This window comes from Glycine soja, chromosome 5, assembly GCF_004193775.1.
Source record: "Glycine soja cultivar W05 chromosome 5, ASM419377v2, whole genome shotgun sequence".
NCBI lineage: Eukaryota > Viridiplantae > Streptophyta > Magnoliopsida > Fabales > Fabaceae > Glycine > Glycine soja.
In genome coordinates this window covers 36,245,948-36,266,083 of record NC_041006.1, presented here as the reverse complement: position 1 = coordinate 36,266,083, position 20,136 = coordinate 36,245,948, and the positions used below count along the sequence as shown (strand labels likewise).

Sequence of the window (20,136 nt, the reverse complement as noted above, 5' to 3'; positions counted from 1 at the left end):
GGACAATTTAATATGTACTGTTCAAAAATTATAAATTACTTTTCTTCTCCTTTAAATCTCTAATGTAATAGAGGGACAAAATAAGGGACGCTTTAGTCTCTTCATTTCTTCTTTCTTTCTCTACAATGTTTTTTAACCAAATACAATAAAATTAAAAAAAAAAATCTCATCTCCTTGATTTCCTAACTACCAAACACAATGTAAACAATGCTAACAAAATGCGTGGAATATTTGATTTCAGAATATAGAGGTCAATATTTTTTTTTTGAGTTAGAAATAACTTACGGGTTTACTTCTAGAATTAGAGTTGGTGGAAAATAAAATGCTGTTAAAACTATTACTTGACACCAAAACAACTCAAGTAACAGATACACGAGAGTCGACGGAGTAGACAAATTTTTTGGGTTTACTTTAAATTTTAAAATAAATGTTTTAAACAAGAGTTATATTGAAATCACACATAATTTGGACAAATCCAAGATTAAAAAATTACTGAAGAACTAAGAATATCAAACTTAAGCCCAAAGGCAGCTTCAAAAGGTTTATAAATGATACTTTTTACAGTATATTAAAATTTTGGTTCATGGCCTCAATCTTCTTGATAAATTATTTTAATGGAAATTTTACTATTCCCTTCTTTTATATTTTTCTGATTTCAAGTTTTCAACCGTTAGCAAACAGCATGTGGTCCTCATATGACAAAAGCTTCTGGACCATCAAAGAATTGACGGACCTTTTGGCTATTTGCTTGATAAAGCACAAGCAGTAGTTGAGGATATTTGTTGATTTCTGTTCCTTTATCCACATGGGGTCCATTTCCACCCCCATCCCTTCACACCTCACACTCTTAACAGATAATAACAATTAACTATTCGAAGCATCTTAGGTGGAATGAGTGAGATTTTCACGAGCTAGCGTTTCCTTTTATGTGAATTCTAGTTATTAGATTGGAGAAAAGGAACCATAGAATAGAAGGAGAGGATTAGCACCATCATGTAGCATGCATGTGCACAATTGACTATCTATATTAATAAACAAAAAGTTGGATTGCAATCTGCCCAGAAAGATACAACATGACAAAGGAAGAAAATCCGCCAATAAATTACTTAAGATTGAATCTTAGATGGGTGTAGACCAATTCTTCTGAATTTCAAAGTGGTAACTAGTATCCAAGTAGCATTTGTGATCATCATCTACAAACTGAAACAAAAAAAAATAGTTAGTTCTTCCTACTAAAAAATGCAACAATACTAATATTTCATCCGTCCCATAAAAGTATCGCATCTAAGAAAAAAATTATTTTAAAATAAGTATCATGTTTGATTTTTTAATATAATATTAATTATTTTTCTACTAATACTCCTAATAAGTGTCATATTAATTTTTCAATGTAATATTATATTAAGGTAAGTTTTCTAAAATCATTATTCTCTTTTATTTATTGATTGATTTTGAAAGATCTGTGTAAAATATTGAATAAATATTGTATGATGTAAATTAATTTTCTTACCTTGGTTCTTGCTGAATAGGTTCCCCTAGCAAACAACCCCGAAGGGGTAGTTTCTTCTTCCAATTCATATGTATATGGTTCCTGGCTTGGGCTATAAGTTCCCAACATCTTTTTTGTGTTGTCCACTATTTCAATAAATTCATGAAAGCCACATGTAACTAAGACAATTCAAGATATGGATGTTTAACTAATCTAACTAGTCATAAAAGGGGTTTTATGTCTCACCTCTAAGCCCAGTTTTCCAAACAACATTGGTGTATTTGAGGCCAGAAACAATGTTGTTGGAGACAGTGAAGGAGAATTTCAAGCGATATTGACTTCCTTCCTTAAGGGTGAAGATACTATTCTTAGATTCAGAAGTAAATGGAATTGGCAGAATGAGGTCAGGCCTCCCTGGACATATTATGGTGAGGCTCACTATCTTCACTTCTGGCTCTTTGTTTTCTGACGTACAATACAAGGGCTTTTGCCTTCAGGTTTTTCAGGACTCAAAAATAATAAGGAGCTGAAATCGAACTTAATGATTCAAATATGCTTAAAACGAGAGTTAAGATTAAAATCATCCTAGACCAACATTTTTCATCAAAATTTGTCATCTCCAAAAAAAGGTGATTCAAGTGAGTGAAAAAAGGGATATCTTGAAAATGAAAAACAGGAGAATGCTGTTTTATATGAACAAAGAAATTAAATTGGATGAAGAGGACAATCTTCAAGAAGAGTTTTCAATACTGATGCACTATTTATGTCACGTCATCTCCACTTAATTAATAATCATTGATAATTTGATAGAGTTGTTCCAGAAGAAAAACAAAATGGAAGGAAAGCAAGTACCTCCAACAGCAGACACATCAATACCTCCCAGAAGTTGCTCCTTCCATTTTCTCAAACTCTCATCATCCTTTGAAAAACAAAAGAAAAAATGTCAAACTGTTGAATCCCTTTCATCATAGAACAGTTGGAAACATAACAAACAAATACAAAGCATGGCAGGGCAGTGAAGAAACATTTGAAAAAAAGAATGTTACTTTATCTTTCTCAAGCTGTTCCCTGAGGGAAAACTGAGGACCAAGATCCAATTCCAACTTGGGGTCTTCCTCTGTCTCTGAATCAGTTCCTTCGGCATCATCATTGTAAGGAAGCCGGTCTGCTTCCCCAACAACCTTGTTGCTTCCTTTGTTTTTGATATCTTCCTCCAGATGAGCATTGAAGGGAACATCCTTGGTTGCAGACACAGCAGCAGACATTCTAAACCTCAAAATCACAGACACAGTGGTGTCTCAAACTCAATTGGTAGCACTTCCAAGTTGTGCCAAATTAAGACCCCTCTTGGCTATTCTTTGAGGATAATTCTATATGCCTCTTGCCAATGAAATTGAGCCTACAGGTTACAATTCAGAGGTTTATTATGTGTAAGCAATTACTAGTAGTTGAATTTGAGATAAGGGAACAGTGTGACACGGTGAATGTGGGCCTGAAAATGAAGGTAACGAAAAACGGTTGGAATAAAGTTGGTACGGAACCACTACTAATGGTGGAGAAGGTCAATACAACAAATAAACTCAGATCTCCATTATTTTTATACATCACCTGCTCTGTTTAGTATGACAGTTTTAACTTTCAAATGTTACAAGTCTTTAACCAGAAAAAGAATGTTAATCAAAATTACTAATTAATAATTAGTGTCCACAATAAGTTCACTCAGTTGATTTAAATTCACTTGCACGTAGACAAAAATAAAAAATAAAATTTACTACCATTAATGCCTCTTTTAACTTGTTAAGAAAGTTGATTAGTTTAGTTAATAATACTAAATTTATAAATAATTAGTATTATTTTTCAAAATTACTCATATAATTATTTAAGACTCATCATTTCATTTTTTCTATCTAATTAATTTTTACTTAATTAATTAATATGAGTTAATTTTTTTCCAAATTACTCTTATAGCATTTATTGTTTATTAACTACAGAAATTATAAAGTAATTAAGAATATTTTTGTCAAAAAATAGTTAATGTAGGAAATAATTTAAAAGGAGTCTTATAAAAAAATAAACAATATAAGAACAACAATGGTATATGAAACTAAAAAGGATTTTATATTATCATACGATTATAAATTAACATATTATATCAGTATTGATTTTTAGAATGTTATCATAAAAATCAGTAAATCATAATTTTTTTATTGATTAGTACAAAAAAATTTACAATAAAAATACACAGAAATTAAATTCACCTATCTATCTATATTTTATAAAAAATCTTTTATGGTAATTCACGTGACACTTATTTAAAATTTTAAATTTTTAAATCCTTCTAATTTAACATTTCATTTTTTATTAATATTCTGATTTTGCAATTATGCCTTTGTTGACTTATAATATTTTCAACCTTTTAGTTTTTTAATCTTTTATAATTAACTTTTTACTTAAATATGATTTAAATTCATGATAAATTAGTAAATTTTGTTTGAATCCTCTAGTATATTTTTTTTGACAATTTTTTAATAAAACAATAATTTTATTTTAACCCTTCTAATATATCTATTTATAATTGAATTTTATTGACGATATCAAAGAAATTATACAATGATAAAAAACCAACGGCTACATATTACCTGTCTAAAGGTACAAAGTAGGTAATACTACTCAGTACCCACCAAACAAGTATAGTGATTTCCCCTTTTTTATGACAATTTCTCATACAGCCTCATCCTAGTATACTAGTATACATGTGCTGAATCATTCCAATTGCCTCAAGCAGATTGAGCTTGTAGAAAATGTTTCACTAGCAATTTTGAGGAGGAAATGGTGCCCATGACCCCAAGAAGAAACCCACATGTGATGATAGAGAGGTTTAGGACAAAGAGAGGCTTTGATATTTGACCCCAACAAATTTTTATGTAGAAAGCACATGGGAAAATCAAACAAATTGCAACACTAACTAGAGAACCAGTGAGGCAGAGTACATGTTCAAAATATGGCACTGAAAGAGCATGGGCTAGTATAACCAAAAGCAAAAATGAACCCACACTACCCCTAATTATCATTTTTGTCCTGCCACTGTTAAACTTGGGAAGCCTTTTCTCTAACTGAATAGCGAAAGGTGCAAATTCAAGGGCATATTTGGTCATAGGCGTCACCACGGTTGCCCACAGAGCAATCTTTGTTACAAAAAGCTTTGGTGGCATGCTGAGGGTTACCTGAGAATTGACATCCGGCCCAAACATTTTGCCACCCATGAAACCCAAGGTCGTGTAAAGTAATGTAACTAATGTGAAGCTCACTATAGATACCTGAAATTCCCAAACCGAAAAATTAGAAAAATAAATAATTAATAAAAACATCTCATTAATCTTTTCATTTTTTAAGCATAATCTCACCCGTTGATTTTTTTTTCTCATCCTATTCTTCAGCAATTGATGAACAACTATACTGTCTATGCATACATCATATGAATTTAATTTTGTTATTCAATCATAGTAGGTAATATAATTGATTTTTTTTTTACTTTTGTACTAATTACTTTAAAGGGTTAACAAAAAAAATACTTCAAAGAATATAATTTTCTTGCAATAAGAAATTATTATTGAGATGGTTTTTAAGGTAATTATTATAAATGTTAAAAAATTTATCATATATTTAAAAAATCAATGAATTTTAATAATTTTTTACTTTAAAAGTCATATAAAAAAGTGTTTTTTAAATTAGTTAATAATGTAAAAATATTCATCAACATTAAACTCATATAATGTATATTATTTACCTTGGTAAACTTTGAGGGGTCTTTCATGGCTTTATACAAATTAGGGAAAACAATGTGTCCTCCATAGCTGAAGATGTAAAGGCCAGAAATTGAAGGAATGTTGTGGAGGTGGAGGAGGGGTATCTTATGATTAATTTGAACACCTCCAAAAATTGGAGTGGATGCTATTGACACAAAAATGACAAGGAACATGAGAATGCCACCAGTTAAAAGGAAAGATCTGGAAGAGAGATCTCTGAGCCACAAACTAGGCAGAGCAATCAACACTGCACCAATGGTCAGGAGCTGTAATGTAGATAGTTTTGCCAATTGGAGCTTCAGATGCATCCCTGAGAAGATTGAATTCAAGTTGTCATGCAATGAGATGGTGTAGGAAACAAGGGCCATGAAGATCTCCATGTAGATGAAAGTTGTAGCCATGATTCTTCCTTTTGCACCAAATGCATGACTCCCAATGTCCACGTAACTTCTTAACTTGGTGTTCTTTTCTAGGCATTTCCCAAGTAAATGAGAACTATATGCACATATCACACCGAGTCCTATAAGCAAAAATGCAGATGCCCACCCTCCTTGCTCTAGAGCATATGGAGTTGATAATTGCCCCAGACCCGCAAGATATTATACCATATGTTAAATAAATAAATGTGTGTGTACGAATGCATGTGTGTATATATAGGGAACGAATAGTATATTGGAGTAAACATACAAAACTTCCGACTAATTATTTACAGTCAGATTATATGTGCTAAAGTATACTTATGGTGTTTTTCCTATTTATGCTGCGATTCGGTTTTCACTTTTCAATACTGAGCGATTACAATTAATTTTGTTGTCACTAGATCCTTTGTTATTCTTAATTTTCAATTAGTGGGGGTGATTATAGAAGTTTCTGTTAGATTAAAGAAAAAAAATGATAATCTTGCCATGAGCATCATTGAAAGAGTTCTCTCGTGTATATAAGTAGACTGTAGGGGAATCTCATGTTACTTATCTTCACCTTGTGGTTATATTTGAAATTTGAAATAAGACTTATATTATATGATGCTCAAAGGTTGACTGAAATAAATGTAGGTTTTATTTGTGACTCTAAAAATATAATATGATTTCAGTTTCATACCTCCATGCAATTTTTCAATCCTTAGCTAATGTCATGGCCACATGGAGATTGAGCATGCTAATTTATTCAATAATATGATATAATTGAACATAACTAGCTAAAAAGACTAAAAGGACACATTCATATATGTTCATTCAAATGGTACGTAAACAATAGTGCAAACTTTACCTATGAGCATCCCGACCATATTGATGACAGCATAAGTGAAAGAACAATTGGCTTCGGAGTCATGCTCTGCATCTAAATTGGTGCCCCCTTCTGCACTCTTTGTATCCTCAATGTTGTTGTGGTCACACTTGCATTGTTTAGTTTCCTCCACGCAAAAAATGCAATTTGCCAGGTTTGCACCATGCACTGACTCAGCGTTATCAACTTGGTTCTTGTGCTGGAGACACTTCTGTTGAAGGCTTAGGCTTTTCCGCAAAGATTTCAACATGTTGGCCAACATATATACTGATATCAAGTTCCAATAGTTTAGGAGCAACTCAAGCAAGGTTCACTAAGATGCTTGCTGAGACTTGCTAACCAAATGGCATGAAAGGTGTGTATTTATAGTTGAATAAGTATTCTGACAGGGTCAGCGAGAAGGCTGCAGGTATTGGAGAGAATCTTATATTCTTTCACCTTTTTAATTTTTGCAATGTAAGATTTTTTTTATATCAAAAAATATTAATTGTTAGAATTTTCATTTAGCTACAAGACGAGATCAAATTCATAACCTTTCTTTTCTAACCATCTAATCCATTTTATATGATTCTGAATTGAATTATCAAATTGCTAGATGCAAAGGTAATTACATTAGTTAAATGTAACCAAAAAGAGTTGCATTCGTTACAGGAAAAATATGATGGCCACTGTGAGAGATTCAAATCAGTAATAGCGGTGATATTCGATTCTAAAATTTCAACGTAAAACACTATCAAAGTATTTGGCCCGAAGCAACGGTCTGACATTAAAGTGCAATATATATGAATGATGTTTAATGTTATAACATTTTGCCTATTATTAGGTGTTCCACTTGCAATATGTGACGTCTTACCATTTTGTGGAGTTATTTATTATACCTAAGTAAGCACGATACGATTTGAATATCAGGTTTCACTCGGAATATATATGGCGTCGTCACTGTGGCTGTGGAATGCTTGGCGTGCACAAATTTTACTCACTTTATTGGCAATGTCGTATGTTGTTTTTTGTTCTATATTTTTGTGGGGGGAGTCCCTGGAGAAGAAACTTAATTTATCAATGGGAGATGCACCGCACAGCCGGCGCCTAACTGATCTTAATTATACCATTCCAAGATTGATATGAGCGAGAGGTAAGAGAAGGATATCTACGCTAAACTATTACTGGAAAATGGTTTTCTCTGCTTTATTCATGAATATGATCTCCTTTTATACAATGGTATTGCACCATTATGGCCTGTAATTAACTGGAATAACAGAATAATGGTCCTAAGCCGTTGTAACTAACTGGTGACCCTGCATGCATTACGTTGCATGATACAAGCTTATACGTAATCCTCAAGGTGTTTAGGGCGCGAGACTTGTCTTCGTGGACGTTTCTCGTGATTCAGCGTTGCCGCACTTGTGATGCTATCAAAGATACTTAATTGTGTGTTTCTTGCTTTGTTGACCCAACTAATTACACTAAAAAAAAGACGACTGATTGATATAGCTAAAATTTAAGTAGGCGATAGTATGATGTTATTTCTGCTCTTGCAATTAGGGATGGCATCGGAATTGGCTGTCTCGTTACGCGCACGGTGTTCGTTAAACGGCTATGTGAATTTTTTCAGCACTATTCAAGAATGTTTTAAAAAAAGTTTAAATATGTTTTTATCTAATAAATATATAATTTCTGTATTTATTTTTAATATTTTTTATTTTATGTTGAGTCTCTAATAAAATAATATTTTTATTTTTGGTTTTTGATATTTTATTTTAATCTTTGATAAATTAATAAATTTTATATTTATTTCCTAATAAAATAAAAAATTTTATTTTAGTCATGTCTAATGATTCACGTCATTTATAGATTTTTTAGTGTCCGCCTTACCACTTTATGACACACTATGATCCACTTCATTTGAACATTTTTCATCGTCCACCTCCTCACATCATGGCACACTAATATCAACATCCTTTGTATATTTTTCAAAAACCTCCTCCTCCCCTACTTGCCCTTTGTATTCAACACCTACATCATCCTCCATCACCATCGCAGTCTCCGGTGTGTCGCCAACCACAACCACATGATCAAAATATATGTGATCATCCTTTTTTGGATCAAGAGAAGTCGTGTTACGCATACCCAACACTTATACATCAGTCTCCGATGGAAGTAACCCTTCTTCATGTACCAAATAGAAAACTTTTCAAAATCGAGTATATCCATCGCATTCCTTACAAAGATCCTGAATTACCCAAATGTTCATCAAATTAAGTCTTTATTGACTCCCAATAACATTCTTTCCCATTAAATACTCTAACACCTCTTCATCATTACAACCAAAATGACCCTCGTGGTACAACACAAGGTTAATTTCAGGCAATCTGAAAAAATAAAACAAGTGCAAATTTAGTGTTTCTTTTTAACGCAACGGGGCATCAAAGCAATAAGGCACATAAGCAATCATCATGAAACCATAAACCTACCTCTTTCAACAACTTAAAAATTTTAAAAGTACAAACATAATCAAAAAAGACAATGCATTTACAAAAAAGGATGTACTTACCTTATTGATAACTCGAAATATAAACTAATTTGATAATCAATTTGGATTAACAAGTGGGTATAATTTCTTTATTTTATTATTTTTTTTTATAAAATAATAAAGAAATTAACATCTTTGCTATTTTTTATTAGCAAAATTCAAAAGAAAAAGATTTCAAGTGCTTTAGAGGAAAAATTGATACAAAAAATAGAAGAAAAAACCTTGAAAAAAAATTGGAAGAATTGAAAAGCCTGCTTGGCGCGCAAGATAGGCCCAGTGCGCACTCTCGCTCAGCGTGCAACACATGCTTAGTGCGAAAAAGACCCATGAAAATGTCCAAAGGCGCGCTTAGCGCGAAAGCCCGAAGCCAGCGTGAAAATTAAGCTACCTAGTGCCTATATAAGGAGGAGGAAGAAATAAAAAACACATAGTCTCACAACTCACACACAAGGTCTATCTCTTAGGAGAAACCCTCTCTCTCTAGCCATTTTCCTTTTTCTTATTATTAGTCATCCATCACCTTCTTCCATTAACTCCCTGGCGTGTAAAGCCTTTCATGGCTATGAGAGGCTAGACTCCTTTTGTTAGGAGCCTAGAGACCAAACTATTGTAATGTAATTCTTTCATATTATCTATTTAATGCAATCGTGTTTCTATTATTCTTCTCTGTGTTTTCCTGCTATTATGGTCTGATCACCCATATAATGTTTAGAGGGTAATGCATTGAAAAATGATTATTTTCTAAAGAATTGGGGAAGGGTATCTTAATAAATTCATTGCTAGAAATAGATTGACATTTATTTTGCCCACGAATTTTTGCATCTCTTATCTTAATGTGGTTTGTTATTTTATCTCTGTAAAGAAATTTGGGGAAAAAGAATAAATAAACTAGGTCCTTCATGCGGGAAACCAAAAATAGGGTAATTCAGTAGATGCAGATAGAAACAAAAATTTCATAAAATAGAGAAAATCAATCGCATTATATTATAAGTAGTTTTGCCATATTAGGCCCCAACATTGTTGCATTCTGATTCTATCTTTTCACATTTAAACTGTTGTTTACTTTTCTTGTTTATTTATGCTTTGCCTTATTCTAAATTTCACATTTACAATCCATTGTCTCTGTCTTCTTCTCTTTTCTTTCTTCCATTGCTTACAAATTAGGAATTTATCAACACAAGTACAAACAAAGTCCTTGTAGATTCGACACTTAGACTTCCAAGTACTTTACTACTTGTCACAAAATTGATACACTTGTCAATCGATTAACACTTACGAAGCATAATGTCGTTCTTCACATAACAAAATCGTTACTACCGACAGACACCAAAAGTGCAATTGATTGTGTCGCATTCTCATTGTGCACTGCGTTCTTACCACGCTCCCGACACATCGCTTTGGTTGCGTCACTTTTGGCCACGTTCTCACAAGCGGCCACCAGACAAAAGTTCACACAACACTGAGAAGGATGTGCGTTGCGTTCGCGTTCTGGGTCTTGGGAGTTGGGGATGGCATCATGTTCTGGTCACATGACAAACCTCTGCATTCTCGCAAATGGCCACCAGAGGAAGCACAGCCGACGCTTGGAATGGTGTGCGTCGCAACAACAAGGAGAGAGGAATAAGGTATGGTTTAGTGGGTAGGGTTGACTTTCACAAAAAGGAAACATCCAAGAAAAGACTTTTTGTGGTGTTTTACACTTTTTAATTTTAATGACAATTTAGTCCTGCGTGTTATACACTTGCTTTGTCACGTAGACCAGTTTGAGCCACGTAAGCTATGATTGTTAACAGAGACAGAAGGATTTTAACAGTTAGACCAAATTGTCGTGACATTTGACATTTGTGGAGGGAATATGTAATTTTCATAGTACAAGAATGAATCTGTCAGCGAATGTAAATTACATGAACTAAATTGCATTTACCCACATAAAAAAGGATCAATAGCCATTTTTGTTCATGAATGTGTAAAGTGTCAATAAATTCATTCTTGAAAGATGAAAATTCAAATTTTAGTCCCTGAAAGTGAAAAAAGTGAGACAAATTCATCCATCCGTTACCGTTAATGAAAGAGTCTACATGACACGTTCAGGGACAAATTTGTCAACGCTGTACACATTTAGGGACGAAAATGACTATTTACCCAAAATATAATTTAATATTTATCTTTTTCCTTTTTTTAATTGTTACAAGCATAACATTACAATAAATACTTAAAAAAAGGAAAACAAACATAAGTTAGAATAAACATAATAATAAACATAATATTGATTAATAAACATAATTTATCTGTTGCATTAAATTTTTTATTGTGACAACATTAAATAATGACAAAATCAAGTTAGATATAATTTTTTTTGTTATGATTAACTTAATGATTGTGCATTTTTGTTTGAGTCTCATATTTTGAATAAAACTGTCACATTAGAAATCTTAGAACAATAGACAAATTATGTTTATTAATTAATATTATGCTTATTATTATATTTGTTTTAACTTATGCTTACTTTCCAATTTTTTAAATTCGTATTGTAATATTATGTTTACAACGATTAAAAAAGAGAAAGATGAAAATTAAATTATATTTTAGATAAATAATTAATTTTGTCCATGGATAAGCACCGACAAATTCGTCCTTAAATGTGTCACGCAAACTCTTTTATTAATAATGATGAATGAAAGTGAATAAATAAATAAATTTATCATACTATTTTCACTTCCAAAAAATAAAATTTAAATTTTTATATTTCAAGAACCAATCAACTACCACTCTAGCATTAGAAACAAAAATAAATATTTATACTAAAAATAAAATAGTATTCCCGCCATTTTGTGCCCCAAGCCAAATAATTTGGCGCGGATTCAGAAGCTGGGAGGGAAGCAACTCGCACGCTCACTCTCTAGTCTACACTCTCGCCGTCGCTGATTGGGACTGTTGCAGAGAGAAGATAGAAAGCGATGGAGATCGTTCGTCCTCAGAATCGCAGAAACTTGTTGTCCTCCTCCAACGAAGCCGTTTCTGCTCCCACCATTCCCCTCTATCGCTCTGCTCCCCCACTTGAAGTCAGGCTCGAGGATTTCGAGTCCTTCGCCATCGATCGCCTCCGAGGTCTGTTTTCTTCATCTCTCTACTTTTACTGTTTTCCGCTTCTTCCAATTCTAGAGATCTGTTTCAAATTTTCTCTCTGTTCGTGCCTAGGGTTTCGATAATCTGCTCTGCTTTTAACTGTGTCCGCTGCTCCAAACATATATCCTAGATTTAAGAAATTAGTGTTATGTTGAAGTGAAAGCCTGAAATCTGCAAGCGATTTGTTTTTTTTTTTTTTAAATATATTAAATTAGTATGAAATCGTGTGTGTTTGCATGTGTTTTTTTTAATTTCAGTTGACATCGGACATTTTTCAAGTTTTGTGGTTTGTTTTTAATTTCAAGTTTTTTAATTGTTGCTTGTTGCAGTTCTCAAGGGGATTTCTGATGGTATGTCACGGGGGAAAAAAGCGGAAGAAATGGAGAATTTGGTAAAAAGCTCGATTTGACAATATTGATTTATTAGTTCATGTCTTGTGATTGACAGAAAAAAAATAATGCTGTGTGGTGGACTATTTCCATGTGAATCACCCCTTGTACAGGTAAAGGACCTGTGGAAAGTGAATATGAGACATCAAGAGGCAACTCAGGTTCTGAACAAGGATATTATATCTCATTTTGTTCTACGTCTGGTGTATTGCAGAACGTAAGAGCTCTTATCTTCTCTCTCTTTTGTGCATTCTTTTTTTACTGTTGTTCCATGCCATTGAAAAGAATCCTCGGTTGTTTGACTAATAATGCCTGATCAAAATAAATGGAAGATTACTACAAATTGAATAAATTGGTAATGATGAGAGTTTAAGACCATTGGCACCAATTACCTATATTGATCATATTTTATGCTTGTGTAAGTGTATTAATCCTGAATGATGCTTTACCCAGATCAAAGAAAGGAACAAAGACAAATTATTAAGAAAAACTGTTGTAAGAAATCCTAATTATATTTCTAAATTATTCCATATATACTAAAATTACATAATTATATATGCCTGTATTCCCAGGGAGGACTTGAGGAAATGGTTTCTTTCCATGGAATCTGCACTCTTTCGCTACCGTTTTCGTCTTCTGAATGCTGAAGCTCAGGTAAAATCTGCTTACTCTATATTGTTTTTGCATTTCAAGTTAAGTACTTATTCATCTTATACTTTGTTTATGAGTGCACAGAGGACAGTCATGGAAGAATTTGACCTTCCTTACAGGGCCGTTAGCAATGTGGAATTTGAGGTAGTCACATGCCATTTGTTTTATTGGTTTGCTCTGGACTCTTGAGTCTGAATTTTACCATGAAGTTGATTTGTGCAAAACTAATTTTGTTCTGAGGTACAAATACCTCTTAGTACCTAAAGAAATGATGTTTTGGATTTTCAGAGCATAAAAGAGAAATTGGGACAAGTTGCACGTTCTATGGGTCAGCCTTCACCTACTGGTAGGAGCACATTGCTTTTTCTTTTTGCAATGATTATTTAGCATATTGGTATGGATCAGCAGAAATGATTTGCATGCACCATGCTGGAGGTTGTTGAATGAATAGGAATATAACTAGCTGTTGCTACCTAAGAGCTAAGGCACATCTTTCCTTCTGCTTTTTTTAGAATCTGTTTAGTATGTAATTGTTAATCCACTAGTGAGCTAGCAGTTGCATTGGTTAATTTCTGAAGAAAGATATCTAGGGAAGTTTTTCAAGTGATATATTTGCACTACTATTCTACAAGAAAAAAATCTACAGTTTTTGAAATTTATGCCTCATTGTTCTTCTTAAAGTTTTATTTCCTGGTTTTTATTACTTTTTCAAATCTAATGTGCCTATGTTTTGCTTGACTTCATTTACTTTTTTTTTGCAGCTGATGCTATCTTCTACAAGGTATGTGTTCAATCTTTTTTTCCTACTTATTTCTTGTCTTGCAAATAAAGAGATCCATGCACAGGGTGACATGCAGTTCTACTTTAAATATTAACTCAGTGACTGTTTTAAATATTTCTTATCCTTCTGTGTAGAAAATAGGTTCTCTTATTGAATAAAAAATATTGAATACTAAAGATTCTTCCTTGTTCACAAAAAAAGAAAAGAAAGCAGTTAACTAGTTAAAAATATTTGAATCTATAAAAAAAAAACTGTTAGGAAATAGTAATTAATTATCCTTGGTCTTTTTGTGATTTCAAAAGCTTGTTTTTGTGTGTGAGAGAGGGAGTGATAAACATAGAGATGTCTTCTCTCACCACTTCTAGTTGTGAGAGAAGACATCTTTAACATTCTCCCTCAGTTTTTGGGTTACAACATTTGTATATCTTTTCTTTTATTCCCATATAGGTACCGTTTGAAGAAGTTCCAGAGCTTGTTGCTGGACGGAGAGTGTTTATAAATCAAGGATATGCATATGTTGCAATGAATCAGGTTGACTAGTGTAATTACTTACTATTTATTCTTGCAATGAATCGCAGAGTATTGGTTATAGTAAATCTTGTTTGTGTTTCAACTTTGCCACCTTCCTAGATTGTTTCACTTGTAGCCACACAATTCCGCAGTCAGCTGTCAAAGGCACTTATCCTTACAAACAGGTTTTATTGGTCATTTGGATCTCAATAAATTTTCTCACATGCATTCTTGATTTTCTTTCTTTAAATGCAATTTGGGATTTAAGATTCTTAGAGTTTCATCTAATTGTTGCAGAAAATGGACATCTTCAATTAGAGAGCAAGAGAAACATAGGTTGACTCCTGTAAGTGTGGGTTTTCCTCTTTGTATATCAATAGATCCTTTCTTTGTTATAAAAGTTGACTAGCTTTCTATGTAGATTGTGGAAGCCCTGTCCTCAAGTTATCTGGGTCCTGATTATTCTCAGGTTATTCAAGCAGTATATTCTTTCATTTATTTCTGTTATTAGGTATTTATTTGAGGATTGACAATGTTCACTTTGATTGAAAACCTCTGCAGTCAAGAGAATATGCTGATATATCATTAAAGGACATAGATCAAGTTGCCAAGAGCTCATTTCCTTTGTGCATGCGTCACCTATTTGATAAGGTTAGAGATTGGCATAAATTATGCTCATGTGTTTCTTCCTGCTTGATTCATCTGTAATTTCTTTCTTCTTACTTATCTTTTATCATTTTCATGTTGAGTCCTTATATTGTTTTTCAGTTTTGTCTGACATGTTTTGATTTATACCAATATTTATGCAGCTGAAAGAGGATCATCATTTAAAGCATGGAGGGAGGATGCAACTAGGCCTCTTTCTGAAGGTTACTTTTGGCTTCCATCTGGGCATGATAAATATACTCTGTAGAGTCTAGATGCTTATAAGTTTGAGGTGTTAAATGAGGCTTGCACTTCACATGTTGTTTATTTACACATGGTTTGGAGAAAGGAAAATGATTGTCTGGAATTATCTTGACATTGAAGTTACTTTCTTTAGTTTCAAGTAATTAACAAGATATAAGTGGAACAAAGTCCAGCACCTTGTGTTGAAAATTGAAATTTGTGTTTTTTATACCCATAAATTTATGATACCCTGAGTCTGAAATCTATGTCAGTCTTCAACACTTTGACTCATTTCGTATGGGTAAAATGGCACGATTAAAGAACACGGGTTTATGGTTCTATGATTATGCTGGGTTAGAAATATTATTGTCAAAGCAATACATTTTGGTTCACTTTCATTCTGTTTATTTATGTGTGATTGATGAGGAAATCAATGAGATGTCTTCTTCATCCATTTACTTCTCGATTAGTGTTTATCTATTTTCCTCCTTTTGTCTTCTTTGTTCTCTTATCTTTTGTTCTTTTCTCGATAATATAAATAGGGTGTTGGCTTAAATCTGGATGATGCACTTGCATTTTGGAGGTCAGAGTTCTCTAAAAAGGTAAGTACACTTCTTGCACATGATCTACGATGGCAACGAAAATCTGACAATTCCTTCAGATTTTGAAGTTAAATATTCGAAATTATATACTTTCAGTTACATGAATGGTGAATTAGAATTACAACAGTTTTAGACTCTGATAATTTTTTCACATTATTTCATAATACTTTTAAATCACTCTGAATATGTATACCTGGTCTAGACAATGTATTCCATATCTCTCTAGACATCTTTATATGGTCTTTGAATAGATTTTTCATAGGCTGCTTTCTTTTTATCAAATTACATTAATTAATTAAATGTGAGATCTCATTGTAGGTTGGTTTGGAGAAGTTTGAGAAACAATATGCATACAACATACGCCATAATTATGGAAAGGAAGGGAAGAGAACTGTAAGTTCTGAATTTCCCCACTGATTTATGGGATGTTTCAAATATATTTCTGTTGCTGATTTCCATTTTGAAACACAAAATTTCAATGTTTTTGTATGCATAATGCATGTATATGATGATGAGTTTCAACAAGTAATATTTTGATGGATGTTACAGGATTATACTCCCTATTCTTGTCAAAAGATTATTTCATCAACTCCTGGAGCTGGGGATCATCATGGTTGCCCCTATCGACATTTCAGGTCACTCTTGATACTTGTGCTATCAAATGGATAGTTTTACTTTCTTTATTGGAGATGTGAAATAGATAAGTTATTGTCCAGTAAATTTTACTTTATAAATGCTTTAATAAAATTATAACTCTGCCTTTTGGTGTCACAAGTCTTGCTTTGTGAAGACTATGATTTGTAATGAAATTGTGCTGGGAACCAGGCAAATCCTGGGTTCGCAAACCAGGCAAGCCACCCATTTGGAAGATGTACACTAGCAGACAGCAATAGGAAACGGCAGGAGTAACTGCTGGGTGAGAGTTGTAAATAGAAAATAATTAGTAACAATTCTTTATTAGGAGCATAGTGGTACTAGGAAACTGCCTAATAGAAGTTATTCATAGAAAATAACTAGCATTAGGAGTATAACTGATATTAAGTTAGGCAAGTGTGTTATTAAGGCCTATAACTGATATTAAGGCCTGTAATTAGGCAAGTGTGTTACTAATTGCAGTTTGCGGACAGAGTATTCTATAGGAGACTTTTGTCTATGGGGTTGCCAGTGCAACTATAGTATTATATTTTATTAATCTATATTTGATGTTCTATCAGATTATTCGGTTCTCTTGACTGTACTACAATATTTATTTATCTCTTTTTGCTGATGAGTAAGTTATGGTTTTACTATAAACTATAGCACGTAAGCATGCTACACCTTATTTGATTCTGTTTCTGCTAAATACATTTTCAGGATTATTATTATTAATAACAAAATCACTGTAATAACAAATTTTTGTCATTGACAAACCTAATAATGGAATGATTCAAGAGCAATTTAAACTCCTCTTATGCTTACAAATTTTTACTTCGTAGTTTGTAGGCAGCAAACGAGTGCTTGAATGATATATATAGTAATTTTATGTTGAAAATGATAATGCACTTAAGAAATAGTATTTTCATGTAGTATCTTGTATCTCATGTTAAAATGCTAATTGTTTATGGGTATTAGTGTCTAGGAAGTTGCACTAAATCAATATCAGCTTAGTAATAATCCCCACTGCATCTATTAGGAATCTCCCTCTGTCTCTGTCTCTGTGTGTGTCTGTGTGGATCACTTGCATAACCTATGTACTACAGCTCTCTTAAATAAGAAAGCATTCATATTCTGTATTCTCGCCAAAACTCTATTCTTTCTTCATCCTTCTCCCCCTCTCTAAATTCAACGTACTACACTGTTTTAGAAATAATGACTTTCAAAGGTCTGTACTCTGTTAATGTAATGAATATTTTAGATGTAATTTGGGCATAGCATAAAGCTTGGCTCTATTCTTGGTCATGTTCTTTGATCTTGATATGCATGCATAGTTGTGAGGGGTAGATCGAACCACAGGGAGTAAGCCGCACATCTAACAAAGTTGAAGGGGGTTATAATTTACTAATTTTAATTATTGTTGGAAATGCTTATTCTGTTGTTCAGATTCCTTACTTGACAGTATTTTATTTATTTTGTACGGACATCGGGATATGACATTTAATTGATGCCATTTGAATTTAATAGTGAAGAGAACCTAAGAGCTGCTCTTAGCGGAATGGGGGTAAACAGTCAAGCAATGGAAGATGTGATGGACAAAGTGAGAAATAGACATTATCAGGTAGGTCTTAGCACTACCCGCTGAACTTCAATTATCAATTTTCAACCTTTGGATTTGATATCTGATTATATGGATAACGTTTGTGCAGTTGGCTTGCACCTTGACATTTGAAGCTCTTCATGGCATGCCGTGTGATGCAGGGATTAACCATCCAAATCAATACTTCAGTGACAGTCAAAAGATATTAAAGCCAAAGGTAGCCTACAGTTTACAACTTGTGATTCAAACCAATACTTGTTAATTACAGCTGATATGATGCAATGTCTTTGTTGAATACATCTTTTTTCTTATTTTTTTTTCATAATACAGGCCACAAGTGTAATCTGATATAATCCTACTACTTGTGGCTTGTATTGTGATTATACATTTCTTATTAGTATGAATGTGAAAACTGAAAACAATACATCAAGTCATAAATTAATCATGACGACAGTGAAAGGAGTCTTGCATTAAACTATAATACAAGCATCATAATAAGTGACTAGTTTTGCGGGGCATATCCTGGATAGATCATAAAATGCAAACTGCAAAGTCTCACCTAATCTCTTCTGATGTTTAATGAAGAATGGCAAGATTATATACACAGAAGTAGATGTAGCAATGCATATAGCAATCCAGATAGACACGTGTTCTGGTTGGTAGACAACTTTTCTCTTTTATTCTTGCCTTTCAACTCACTAAACCTGAACTGAAGGATGTTTAATATCAAATTATAACAATTTCCACACTGTTAAAAGAGGGAGATAGTCAATATCGGTGGATAAATGCAATTGTTATTATCCCCAAGAATTCTGCAATACCCCTTGGTTAGTCAAAGTTTCTAACGGTTTTGGAGTATGTATATAATTCCAACATACCACAGTACATGCAACATATAGGTGGACCCTTATAATACAGTAAATAGTAGTATCACTAACGTGATATTTATTCTTTGCTAATGCTGACTTTGCTGACTTGAATACCTTGTAATCTGCTATCTGCTTACTCACCTAACGTGATATTTAATATTTATTCTTCATCATTATTATTTTCTTAATGCAGAAGGATTCTTCAGCCTAAGTATTTTAGTTATTGCAGAAGACTGGTGCCGGGGCCTTTCTCAGGTTGACTTTTGAGCCTTCTGTCTTCTTTTTTCCACATTGTTTTCTGTACCTTTCTTGTTCTGTTTCCTTCTGGTTGTGTTCGGAGCTGAAAAAATAAGCTAATTATTTTTGTAAACTGAAATAATATATGTTTGCATTCATTAAAATATATGTTGATAAACTAACGAACATTGTGCACATTTTAAATTTCATGTAGTTGTGTCACACGTTGGTGCCTCTAGCCATGGATTTGCAAAGAGACAATGTGGTAAAATCTTAAATGTAGCTTCTAAAGCAGTTTGGAGGCAGGAGTTGGAATCCGAGTCATGTATTATCCTGAAAGTCTGTTTGAAAATACAGCACAATTAGATATTCTTTGTAGTCTTTGTAGCCAAACACTTGCATGTAACCCTGTTAATTCAGGTAGGCGTGAAATGGGAAGTATTGTAGCATAATTATGCGATGAAACTGTACAGTATAAAAATGACACTCATGAATCATGGAGTATCGGATCCTGAGGCAATCATTTAAGCCTTCCCAACTCAAATTTGGTAGGGGAACCTTTCAAGATAGGTGCAATTAACTTTTGATATGGGTTATATGATGCCACAAATATTCCAACTTCCGGATGTTAGGTACTTATAATACGCAGTAGATTTAATCATTTAATTTTTTTAGCCCAGATGCTGGCCGTAAAATGTTCATTCTTTAATCTTTTTCCGTAAAATGGTTATGATTTGTAAA

At 33.1% G+C, this 20,136-nt stretch overlaps 3 protein-coding genes across 3 annotated transcripts; 1 reads left to right on the top strand and 2 right to left on the bottom strand.

Annotated features, from left to right (window-relative positions):
- Window positions 1-969: 969 nt before the first annotated feature.
- LOC114412846 (rho GDP-dissociation inhibitor 1-like) lies at window positions 970-3,040 on the bottom strand. Its single transcript, XM_028376930.1, has 5 exons — window positions 2,536-3,040; window positions 2,342-2,408; window positions 1,736-1,954; window positions 1,511-1,635; window positions 970-1,200 (listed from the first exon to the last, which is right to left on the bottom strand). The coding sequence occupies exons 1-5, from the start codon at window positions 2,752-2,754 to the stop codon at window positions 1,120-1,122; spliced, it is 711 nt and encodes a 236-aa protein (XP_028232731.1). The 5' UTR covers window positions 2,755-3,040; the 3' UTR covers window positions 970-1,119.
- A 1,226-nt stretch (window positions 3,041-4,266) lies between these two features.
- On the bottom strand, window positions 4,267-6,829 carry LOC114411356 (amino acid transporter AVT1H-like). The gene is made up of 3 exons (XM_028375062.1): window positions 6,563-6,829; window positions 5,277-5,885; window positions 4,267-4,806 (listed from the first exon to the last, which is right to left on the bottom strand). Exons 1-3 carry the CDS (start codon window positions 6,827-6,829, stop codon window positions 4,267-4,269), a joined length of 1,416 nt encoding a protein of 471 aa, XP_028230863.1.
- A 5,116-nt stretch (window positions 6,830-11,945) lies between these two features.
- Window positions 11,946-20,074, top strand: LOC114412845 (probable DNA primase large subunit). Its single transcript, XM_028376929.1, has 20 exons — window positions 11,946-12,217; window positions 12,565-12,626; window positions 12,738-12,841; window positions 13,197-13,278; window positions 13,360-13,419; window positions 13,564-13,621; window positions 14,037-14,056; window positions 14,504-14,587; window positions 14,687-14,751; window positions 14,864-14,912; window positions 14,988-15,035; window positions 15,128-15,217; window positions 15,376-15,435; window positions 15,997-16,056; window positions 16,375-16,449; window positions 16,606-16,691; window positions 18,217-18,310; window positions 18,399-18,506; window positions 19,352-19,413; window positions 19,610-20,074. The coding sequence occupies exons 1-19, from the start codon at window positions 12,067-12,069 to the stop codon at window positions 19,367-19,369; spliced, it is 1,374 nt and encodes a 457-aa protein (XP_028232730.1). The 5' UTR covers window positions 11,946-12,066; the 3' UTR covers window positions 19,370-19,413; window positions 19,610-20,074.
- The last annotated feature ends 62 nt before the right edge of the window (window positions 20,075-20,136 follow it).

What these genes read in the sequence shown, in the direction of transcription:
- LOC114412846 (XM_028376930.1), bottom strand. Translation starts at nt 2,754, where the DNA reads ATGTCTGCTGCTGTGTCTGCAACCAAGGATGTTCCCTTCAATGCTCAT. An exon ending in TGATGTGTCTGCTGTTGGAG is followed by an intron (nt 1,955 to 2,341) that starts GTACTTGCTTTC and finishes ATTGTACGTCAG; the next exon opens with AAAACAAAGAGCCAGAAGTG. An exon ending in CCTATTCAGCAAGAACCAAG is followed by an intron (nt 1,201 to 1,510) that starts GTAAGAAAATTA and finishes TTTTTGTTTCAG; the next exon opens with TTTGTAGATGATGATCACAA.
- LOC114412845 (XM_028376929.1), top strand. Translation starts at nt 12,067, where the DNA reads ATGGAGATCGTTCGTCCTCAGAATCGCAGAAACTTGTTGTCCTCCTCC. An exon ending in TTCTGAATGCTGAAGCTCAG is followed by an intron (nt 13,279 to 13,359) that starts GTAAAATCTGCT and finishes ATGAGTGCACAG; the next exon opens with AGGACAGTCATGGAAGAATT. An exon ending in TTAGCAATGTGGAATTTGAG is followed by an intron (nt 13,420 to 13,563) that starts GTAGTCACATGC and finishes TTGGATTTTCAG; the next exon opens with AGCATAAAAGAGAAATTGGG.
- LOC114411356 (XM_028375062.1), bottom strand. Translation starts at nt 6,829, where the DNA reads ATGTTGAAATCTTTGCGGAAAAGCCTAAGCCTTCAACAGAAGTGTCTC. An exon ending in ATATGGTCGGGATGCTCATA is followed by an intron (nt 5,886 to 6,562) that starts GGTAAAGTTTGC and finishes TAATATCTTGCG; the next exon opens with GGTCTGGGGCAATTATCAAC. An exon ending in ACCCCTCAAAGTTTACCAAG is followed by an intron (nt 4,807 to 5,276) that starts GTAAATAATATA and finishes TGGGAATTTCAG; the next exon opens with GTATCTATAGTGAGCTTCAC.